Genomic DNA, 11617 nt, shown 5'->3' with positions numbered 1-11617 from the left:
TCATTTATTATCATAACACTTAGATGTTTCAATGTCGGTGTTAAAAATCTTAAGACACGAGTCATCAATAAAGATGAAAAGATTTGAATATTTTCCTTTCATATAAAAAAAAAAAAAAAAAAAAAAAAAAAAAAAAAAAAAAAAAAAAAAAAAAAAAAAAAAAAAAAAAAAAAAAAAAAAAANAAAAAAAAAAAAAAAAAAAAAAAAAAAAAAAAAAAAAATCACATGAGTTATACTTGAATGAAACACTAAGCTTAAAATAGTTAAAATTCAGTTTCAAAATATTAATAAGGTTTCCTTTTCTAGAAATATATGATTATTAACTTTCCAAACCAAGCTTTGGAGAAGAACTCCAAAGTTGTTATTTATTACCTATAAAAATGAGTACAAAGTGGAGAAATAGAAAAGAAAAAAAAACTAACATGATGGTGAAAAAACTCTCTTGTATCCCTTTTTTATTTCTTTTGAGTTTTTGTGTCTAGTTTCTCAAATACATCAAACTGTGGCCTCAGATGATTTTGTCAGAGACGCCCGTAAGAAGAATGGAGAAGAAGAATGGAAATTTTGCTATGATTTGGTAGTTTCAGATCCTCGTGCAGACTTGAAATCAAACTTCACAGGACTCCTGACTATTTTCATAAATCATTCCATTCCATATGCCTCGGATACTTATAAGTACATTGTGGAGCAGCTGAAGAGGTCAGATTTAAGCCATATGTCTCGTCAGGCTTTCGAACTCTGCAAGACTAAGTACAAGGAGGGCATAGATGATTTAAAAACATCGTTACAAGATTTTTTAAATGACCCTAACACAATTAATAAATATAGGTGTAAATCATAATTAAAAATCTCTCATAAACTATATTCTTAAGTTAAATAATTGTTTGTATTATATAACAAAATAATATAAAAAAAATTAAACAAAAAAACACGCACTTGTAAAGTGTGTCTTGATAGCCAAGAAACACGCATTTGTAGAATACGGTATGATTCACACCATCACTATTCAGAAGAGCAACTGTATGGCCGTGTTTAGGTATAGCTCCAGCACAAAACGTAATGGAAATAGTTACAAAGTTGTTAGCAGCCACAACTACAAAGTTCAAACAAAATAATAATTATAAGAAGGTTTATGTATTAAAATTGAAATATAACGAAATTGAAATAATTTCTAACCCATTTAGTGGAAAATTGATATCTAACACATTGGAAATGAAGAAAATTAAAAACAAAATCCGGAGTATTTGGATAAAACACAGATTAAAAATACAGAAATCAATTAAATAATTATATTAATATTATGCCATCAAATAAACACATTAAATAATTATATTAATATTATGAAGTTAAATAAACACATCAGTAACTTTACTTAAATAAACAAATCAGACTTAAAAGAGAGTTAAAAAAAAATCAGATTTGAAACCAGTTTTTTTTTTATTATAAAAAATCAGACTTAAAAGAGAACATATAAGATCAATCACCTTTTTATATCTAAATTAAATATAAAAAAAAATTGTATATCTAAAATTAAAAATAAAAAAAAAATAAAAAATAAAAAAAAGAAGAAGGGTCGGGTAAAAAAAAATCTGGAATAGGGATACCTTTCACCTCCTCATCTCCTTTGTAGGAGTACTTTCCATGATTTTTTTTTTTTTTTTTAGAGTCTCAGTTTCTATTTCAGGAGATATGAGCCATTAAATTTTTTTTTTTTTTTTGATGTTTTCTTTGAAATCTTTATAAACTAGATAAAGGATATTACAGACAGAGAAGTCAAATTAAACTTACCTGGACGTTATAGATACACTTAGAAATAAATCGATTCATGAATAGGAGAATAACTTTTCAAAATTTGAGCAATACAATCATTATTGATAGACTAACTCGAGAAATCATATAAAAAACTGCGAAAAAAAATAATTTGTAATACAATAGTGAAGAACAAGATACACACTCACGTTTCTTCAGATCTTCAGTAGCAGCATCATTCACTTTATCCTCTCCTCCAAAGTTCTTCTCATCTGAAGCGTTTAACAATTCCTGAGTAGCTCTTAGAGCTCTCAATAGCTCTTTGCCTACTGAAATATGGCGTGTAAGAACTCTAATTTATAGAAGAAAGAAGAGAGAGGAGAAATGGAATAGGAGAAGAGTGAAGTTAGATGTCACTATCAGGATGGTTAGATGTCACTATCACGAGGTTAGATGTCACTATCACATCTCCAGCGATGCTAAGTCAGCCTCAAACGAAATGGCAACAGCTTCGACGACAGCTCCGACGACACTATGTATCCTGGTTCAATAAATATATATTTGATGTATTTTATAATACTCCACATGTTTTTTAAAATAAAAAAAAATAAAAAAATAAATTGAAGCCTATTAATTGCTAATATATTCATTTAAGAGTCCTCACATGGTGGGCAGCTGAACTTGGGGGATTTCTGGGTATTGAGGGAAGTTGTGGAGATTATTAACCTTGTATATTAGGAACTACGACTTTCCACATCTGATATTGTCCATTTTGAGCATAAGATTTCATGGTTTTACTTTTGGTTTCTCCAAGAAAAATGCCTCATTCAAATGGAGATATATTCCTTGCTTTTGATTTCATGGTTTTTATTGTGTGTATCTAAAAATTATTTAAATTTATTTATATTTGAAAATTAAAAATTGTTTCTATAAAGATAATCTCATTCATATAAGAATATCTAAATTAATCATTCATATAAGAATATTTAAATTTTAATCATTCATATAAGAATATCTAAATTTCTTTAGAAGAAGAAATATTATTGATTCATTGAATTTACAGTCACATATATGGTTGAGATTCAACGAAGATCGAAGTACTTTTTTTACTCATAATAGCAAGGAAGAATGTGCTTGCATTGTAAGAAATTTGCAGCTCCCAATGCAAGCTCCAGAAATTGACCTAAGCCTTTGTGACGATAATACAAAAATGGTGGATATGGTATGGAGATACCAAATTCTAAGTCACACATTTGAAAAGCGCCCGTCGCCAAATTTGTACCATCAACCATATCTGTGTTAGGGTCATTTAACAAATCTTGTAACGATGTTTTTAAATCATCTATGCCCTCCTTGTACTTAATCTTACAGAGTTCGAAAGCCTGACGAGACATATGGCTTAAATCTGGCCTCTTTAGCTGCTCCACAATGTACTTATAAGTATCAGAGGCATATGGAATAGAATGGTTTATGAAGATAGTCAGGAGTCCTGAGAAATTTGATTTCAAGTCTGCACGAGGATCTGAAGATACCAAATCATAGCAGAAATTCCATTCTTCTTCTTCATACTTGTTACAGGCGTCTCTGACAAAATCATGTGAGGCTGCAGTTTGATGTATTTGAGAAACGAGACACGAACAACTCAAAAGAAATAAAAAAATGACAGTAGAGAGTTTTTTCACCATCATGTTAGGTTTTTTTTTTCTTTTCTATTTCTCCACTTTGTACTCATTTTTATAGGTAATAAATAACAACTTTAGATGTCTTCTCCAAAGCTTGGTTTGGAAAGTTAATAATCGCCCTTACAAAAAAGGAAACCTTATTAATATTTTGAAACTGAATTTGGATTATCTTAGGCTTATTGTTTTTTTTTTTTTTGAGTACAACTCATGTGATTTTTTTTATATGGAAGGAAAATATTCAAATTTTTCTTATTTTGGTTGATGACATGTGTCTTAAGATTTTTAACACCGACATTGAAATATCTATATATGATAATAGATAGTTTTTTTTCCAAAATAATGAATCATATATATCCTACCAATTTGGTATATTTTAAATCAATATCACATCAAAATCAAAATTAATTACTTGAGAAAAAAAAAAAAATCAAACTTAAATCCTTCCATATAATAGATTTAATTTTCTAATTCCTTCTAAAAATAGCTATTTTTCATTAAATTTATGATTCATTTGATAAATATTTAAAACAAACAGAAAATGAAAAAGTAAGACAGATTGAGGTTAGTCTTCTCACTGTTATTTCTTATTATTTTTCGGGCCAAAACATGAACTACTAGCAACATTTACTAGTGTGCCTCTGCCCGCACTCTGCTCGCGAGTAGAGCCCGCGCGTGCAGGTGTTCGAGACATTGGCTGAAGGCCGGAGGCTGGAGGAGGGAGGGAGGGAACGTATGGGGAAGATCGAGATCCAAAAATTTTTAAAAACTCCTGAAATGATGGGCTTCGCAGGCCGCATGCGCGCGATGGGCCGCGAAGGCTGCAGAGAGAGCGCGCGATGGGCCGGGTAGGCCGCGTGCATGCTGGTCGGCCCGCGGGGTTTTCCCTCTTCTCCTGATTTTTTTTTTTTTTTTTTTTCCTTCTGTTTCCCTTACCTCTGTCGTCGCTGAACTTCTTCCCCTCGGTTTTTTTCCCCCGATTTGGATCTCGACGCCTACAACCATCCTCAAACCTCGTAGATCTACTTAAGATGAAGTCATAGATCGTCGACAGTGGCAGGGTACGGTTGCACCTCTCACACGCTTCCTCCTTTATTTTATAAGTCTGTTAATTATATCTCATGGTTGGATCTATTACTTCAATATGTCAATCGAAAACCATGATAGATTGTTCGTGGGTAAAAAGTAAGATGCTGTTTTCACAAATAACAGTCTCATCCATAAAACATGGCCATAACGATTTCTTTCTTATATTTATATATTTTAAAAAAAAAAATTTAGAAATTTAAATTTCATGTGATGTTTTATTCTAAATTTTAATTTCAAATATCATATCAAATTAATTACCGATTCTTTACTCTAAACTTATATAATTAATTAACTTTTTTTAATTCTAAAAAACATGAGTTAACTTGTGTCCGAATATTTTATTAAAATAAATAATTAAGTAAATAATTTCACTTCAAATGAAAAGTCACTCCCAAAGGTTTGATCTTCCAATCTCACACCGGTGTGATCAATGTACAGGTGGTTTCGACCTGGTAACGGCGCACTCAATGGTTCCTATCCGATCGGGTCCAAATGAGTACTAAATTTCAAATGTTAGAGCCTAACTTTGTCATTTAATTTTTCAACATTAATTTTTTTTTGCACATAGTGGTGGTGCTAACAACGTATATGGATATGAGGTTTACGAATCTCGGGAAGGAATCACATTAATCCGAGTTATGTAAAAAGAAATTGAAGGATAATAAAACAAATCTGACCATTTTCACTATTAAAAATAAAAATAAAAATAAATAAATAAATAAATATATATATATATATATATATATATTATTGAAATTTAAATTTAGAATAAAACATCACATGAAATTTAAATTTCTAAAATTTTTTTAAAAAAATATATAAATATAAGAAAGAAATCGTTATGGCCATGTTTTATGGATGAGACTGTTATTTGTGAAAACAGCATCTTACTTTTTACCCACGAACAATCTATCATGGTTTTCGATTGACATATTGAAGTAATAGATCCAACCATGAGATATAATTAACAGACTTATAAAATAAAGGAGGAAGCGTGTGAGAGGTGCAACCGTACCCTGCCACTGTCGACGATCTATGACTTCATCTTAAGTAGATCTACGAGGTTTGAGGATGGTTGTAGGCGTCGAGATCCAAATCGGGGGAAAAAAACCGAGGGGAAGAAGTTCAGCGACGACAGAGGTAAGGGAAACAGAAGGAAAAAAAAAAAAAAAAAAATCAGGAGAAGAGGGAAAACCCCGCGGGCCGACCAGCATGCACGCGGCCTACCCGGCCCATCGCGCGCTCTCTCTGCAGCCTTCGCGGCCCATCGCGCGCATGCGGCCTGCGAAGCCCATCATTTCAGGAGTTTTTAAAAATTTTTGGATCTCGATCTTCCCCATACGTTCCCTCCCTCCCTCCTCCAGCCTCCGGCCTTCAGCCAATGTCTCGAACACCTGCACGCGCGGGCTCTACTCGCGAGCAGAGTGCGGGCAGAGGCACACTAGTAAATGTTGCTAGTAGTTCATGTTTTGGCCCGAAAAATAATAAGAAATAACAGTGAGAAGACTAACCTCAATCTGTCTTACTTTTTCATTTTCTGTTTGTTTTAAATATTTATCAAATGAACCATAAATTTAATGAAAAATAGCTATTTTAGAAGGAATTAGAAAATTAAATCTATTATATGGAAGGATTTAAGTTTGATTTTTTTTTATCCTCAAGTAATTAATTTTGATTTTGATGTGATATTGATTTAAAAATATACCAAATTGTTAGGATATATATGATTCATTATTTTGGAAAAAAAACTATTTATTATCATATATAGATATTTCAACGTCGGTGCTAAAAATCTTAAGACACATGTCATCAACCAAAATAAGAAAAATTTGAATATTTTTATTCCATATAAAAAAATTCACATGAGTTGTACTCCAAAAAAAAAACAATAAGCCTAAGATAATCCAAATTCAGTTTCAAAATATTAATAAGGTTTCCTTTTCAGTAAGGGCGATTATTAACTTTCCAAACCAAGCTATAAAAATGAGTACAAAGTGGAGAAATAGAAAAGAAAAAAAAAACCTAACATGATGGTGAAAAAACTCTCTACTATCATTTTTTTATTTCTTTTGAGTTGTTCGTGTCTCGTTTCTCAAATACATCAAACTGCAGCCTCACATGATTTTGTCAGAGACGCCTGTAAGAAGTATGAAGAAGAAGAATGGAATTTCTGCTATGATTTGGTATCTTCAGATCCTCGTGCAGACTTGAAATCAAATTTCTCAGGACTCCTGACTATCTTCATAAACCATTCTATTCCATATGCCTCTGATACTTATAAGTACATTGTGGAGCAGCTAAAGAGGTCAGATTTAAGCCATATGTCTCGTCAGGCTTTCGAACTCTGCAAGACTAAGTACAAGGAGGGCATAGATGATTTAAAAACATCGTTACAAGATTTGTTAAATGACCCTAACACAGATATGGTTGATGGTACAAATTCGGCGACGGGCGCTTTTCAAATGTGTGACTTAGAATTTGATGGCACTGCACCATATCCACCATATTTGTTGTCTCGTTACAAAGGCTTACTGCGATTTTTGGTTCTTTCAATGGGAGCTGCAAATTTCTTACAATGCAAGCACATTCTTCCTTGCTATTATGAGTAAAAAAAGTGCTTCGATCTTGGTTGAATCTCAACCATATATGTGACTGTGAATTCAATGAATCAATAATATTTCTTCTTCTAAAGAAATTTTGATGTGATATGCACTTATATATCTATATATATGATTCACTATTTTGAAAGAAAAAAAATTATTAATTTATTATTATAAACACTTACATGTTTGGGTGTCAGTGTTAAAAATCTTAAGACTCATGTCATCAACCAAGAAAAGAAAGATTTGAATATCTTCCTTCCATAAATAAATTAAAAATAAAATCAAGTTATACTTGAAAAAATACCATAAGTCTAAGATAATCAAATTTAAGTTTCTAAATATTAAACAGATTTCCTTTCCTACAAAGGTTATTATTAGCTTTCCAAACTGAAAAGTAGGGGTGTACATTCAACGGGACAATTGGGACCAACCCAACCCCAACTATAAAGGTTGGGTTGGGTTGGATTACCTACCCGATGGTAGGGTTGGGTTCATTTTTTTGAACCCGAACTGAATCGGTTTATACAATACCTTTAAACTAATCATTTTTATTTTTTTTTTGATTTCATGATCTATCATGTCTTTAATTTTATGATTGAACTATGTTAATACGTTAGAATTTTAGCTACTTGTTTTTTTTTATTGAATTTCTCTCTCTTTTTTTTTTCTTTTTTGTGAAATTATAGATTGATTTGTGCTCGTGAATTTTTAACATATTTTATCTATATTCGAATAATTATAACGGTAGATTAATTAAACTTAAAAAAAATTGACAACTCAACCCATACCCAATCCGAAAATACAGTGTTCGGTTGGATTGTAAAAAGTTTTGGGTTGGGTTGGGTTACCAATCCAACCAACCCGAACTTTTGGGTTGGTAAAAAAAAATCCCTCAACCCAACCGAACCCGCACTCTGTATACCTTATTTAGCTTTAGTAGAGTTTTCAAACTTTATGGACTTAGCCATACACTTGTTTCCACCCACGATTAAGTCAAAGAAAAAACTTGGACTAAGCCATAATGTTATTACCATCCATGGTTAAATGACAAATTTAGTCTGTAATGTTTTAGATTTTGTAATTAAAAGTTTAAATTTAATTTCTAACCATTGAAATATATACAATTTTATGTACTTTATTTTTGTTTTATTTGTTATTATTAATTTTAAAATTTGTGTGGAAAAAATATATTAATAACTTAAACAATTATATATTACAGTAAGAAGAATATGTTAATTTACTTTTTAAAAAATGATTCATTATTGTTAATAATATAACGTAATATCTTAGAATTTTTTTTGTTCAATTAATTATAAAATATATAATAAATTACTTACTAAATTAGAAATGTGAATGATTGTGATATGTAACTTCATTTGTCTACTACTCTTCTTCCATTTTTCCCCTCTTCTCCCTTCTATAAATCAAAATCAAGTAAGAAATACACCACGTTTCATAGCCCTTAATATCTTTTTTAGCCCTTAATATCTTTTTGAGGGCTATGAACTAAAATGTAGTGTTCTTCTTTAGTTAATAAACTTTATTTTATAGGAGGAGAAAAGAGAAACGGTGAGAATAGCTTACTGAAGTGGCTGAATCTGAGGTTTCAAAGTCAGTACCTTGGTTCCTATTACCAACTATCATCGACCTTTTATGTAATAAACGTTTTGGACGATTCAACTTTTATATATTCATAATATATTTCATGTCTAACATGAATGTTAAACCTAGAGTTACTGTTATTCAGTGTCGCTGCTATAGCGGCATCGATGCTTACGTAGTCTTCTTTTCCATCTAAGGATACTGTAGCATGATAAGAAGTGCTACTACAAGAGAATACATGCCGAAAAAATGTAAAATAAGAAAGAAGTTAGACATTTTGACGGACCCATGGAGACAAATGCACACACAAGAAAAGGAAAATTAGAAGATGCATGTGGTTGCCGTCTCTCCGTCCACTCGCACACAAACATACGCGTGCCCAGCGGCCCAGCTTCAACAGCCAACCCATCTCCACCATACTGGACAATAGCATTCGAACGCGGGCCGACAGCAACCAACCATATTTGTGTTATGGTTATTTAACAAATCTTGTAACGATGCTTTAAAATCATCTATGCCCTCTTTGTACTTAGTATCGCAGAGTACGAAAGCCTGACGAGACATGTTGCTTAAATCTGACCTCTTCAGTTGCTCCACGATATACTTATGAGTATCAGAAGCATATGCAATGGAATGGTTTATGAAGATAGCCAGGAGTCCTGAGAAGTTTGATTTCAAGTCTGCACGAGGATCTGAAGATACCAAATCATAGCAAAAATTCCATTCTTCTTCTTCATACTTCTTACAGGCGTCTCTGACAAAATCATGCGAGGCTACAGTTTGATGTATTTGAGAAACGAGACATAAACAACTGAAAAGAAATAAAGAAGGGATACAAGAGAGTTTTTTCACCATCATATTAGTTTTTTTTCTTCTTTTTTCTCGACTCCTACTCATTTTTATAGGTAATAAAGAACAACTTTGATGTATTTCTCCAAAGCTTGGTTTGGAAAGTTAATAATCACCCGGTAGAAAAGGCAACCTTATTAATATTTTAAAACTGAATTTGGATTATCTTAAGCTTATTGTTTTTTCGAGTATAACTCATGTGATTTTTTTTTTATGGAAGGGAGATATTCAAATCTTTCCCATCTTGGTTGATGACTTGTGTCTTAAGATTTTTAACACCGACATTGAAACATCTAAGTGTGATAATAAATGAATAATTTTTTTTTTCAAAATAATAAATCATTCCGGTAACCATTCCGTCGAGATTACACTTCAGTACTCGTACTATCGGGGTAGGCACAAGTAAGATAGGGGAGGTGCGACAAGACGACTAGGTGTCCCAACCATGTGGAAATGACTAGCGGTCTCCTAAACAACGTCTCTATGCTATATATGTGTTCCTAGGGATGTCGGACCACATAGGTTGACCTAGTAGCTAGCCGTTACAGAAAAGGTCCCTCCCCCAACCCTTGGTAACTTTATGGTCTGGTAGAAGGGTATGCCAACTAACCTTCCATAAATGATGTTCATATTAGCAGATACCATACTGTCCCTAGAGATTATACAAGGTAACACTTAAATAATTTCTCTTCTCATTTAATGACACGGTAGCATTAAAAGAAATTCTATAAAGAAAAATTATCCCTTCCAATCACAAGAATTTTCTAAATTTATTTATTTATATTTTTTTTATTTGAAAAAATCAACTAGGTTCTTTTCTCTACGGGCCTAGAACCAATATTTTATAGAGAATTCTCCTTTTTCAATTTTAGAAATAAGAAAAATAATAAAAGTAAGTAAGATACATAATATAGTCAAATTTTCACTAAATTATTTTAAAAATTAACTAAATTATTTTAAAAATTAGTGATGAAGAATTTTTATGGTAGAATATTTATGAGCTTAAAATATAATTATTCAATGTATGTGTTGAGAAACTAGAAGAAAAAAAAAGAAGATAATATTGATTAAGATAGCATCATAAACCTACAACATTTGAATTTAGATGACGACGGACATTTCTTTAAATATAAATGATGCATTTTATTTGTTACGAGGATAATCGTTCATATAAAAATATCCAACAAGTTTTTAAAGAAATATTATCGATTTATTGAATTCATAATCATATTTATTGTTGAGATTCAACGAAGACGGAAGCATTCTTTTAATTTGAATGCTATGGAGTACAAGTAACAATTTTCTTGCATAGAAATAAATTTGTAGCTCCGACTGTAAGGTCCATAAGTCGTTGTAAGCCTTGGTAACGAGACAACCAAGATGGTGGTTCTGGTGGAGCGCTCTCAAATATTGATTCACAGGTTTGAAATATGTCATACGCATTATGTGTACTCTTAATCAAACTCTTGTCAGGGTAATGTAAAAAATTGTATAACGTCTCTTGAAGAAGGTCTATGCCATCTTCGTAGTAAGTTTTGCAGGCTACGTAAGTCTCTCGAGTCATGTTGCTTAAATCTGACCTCTTCAACTGCTTCACGATGTACTTAGTACTATCAGAGGCATATGCAATGGAACGGTCTATGAAGATAATTAGGAGTCCTGTAAAGTTTGATTTCAAGTCTGCGCGAGGATCTGAAGCTACCACATCAAAGCAAAAATGCCGTTCTTTTTCTTCGAACTTCTTACAAACGTCTCTAACAAAATTATCTGAGGCTGCAGTTTGATGTATTTGAGTAACCAGACACAAACAGCTCAAAAGAAATAAAAAAATGATACTAGAAAGTTTTTTCACCATCATGTTGGTTTTATTTTTCTTTTCTATTTCTCTGTACTCATTTTTATAGGTAATAAAGAACAACTTTTGAGGTATTCTCCATGGTTTGGAAAGTTAATAATCACCCTTACCAGAAAGGAAACCTTATTAATATTATTAAACTGAATTTAGATTATGGTAGGCTTATTGTTTTTTTTTTTTTTTTTTTTTAT

The 11617-nt window shown here is 31.7% G+C and overlaps 1 protein-coding gene across 6 annotated transcripts in view; it reads right to left on the bottom strand.

Moving 5' to 3' along the window:
• Window positions 1-313: 313 nt before the first annotated feature.
• Window positions 314-11617, bottom strand: part of LOC111431307 — a 26557-nt gene continuing 15253 nt past the window's right edge. For 2 of the 6 annotated variants that reach the window (XR_002708472.1, XR_002708473.1), the window contains exon 4: window positions 11022-11269. Coding sequence is in view for 2 of the 6 variants with exons in the window: in XM_023067898.1 (XP_022923666.1) it covers window positions 636-738; window positions 937-1093 (260 nt within the window). In the remaining 4 variants the exon portion in view is untranslated. Of the gene's footprint in view, window positions 747-936; window positions 1094-1958; window positions 2091-11021; window positions 11270-11617 lie in introns of those variants that run through there. The other 4 variants (XR_002708471.1, XM_023067899.1, XM_023067898.1 and 1 more) reach the window with 4 other exon arrangements.

Source organism: Cucurbita moschata, unplaced genomic scaffold, assembly GCF_002738365.1.
Source record: "Cucurbita moschata cultivar Rifu unplaced genomic scaffold, Cmos_1.0 Cmo_Scf00036, whole genome shotgun sequence".
NCBI classification, from domain to species: Eukaryota; Viridiplantae; Streptophyta; class Magnoliopsida; order Cucurbitales; family Cucurbitaceae; genus Cucurbita; species Cucurbita moschata.
This window is presented reverse-complemented; position numbering and strand designations above follow the sequence as displayed.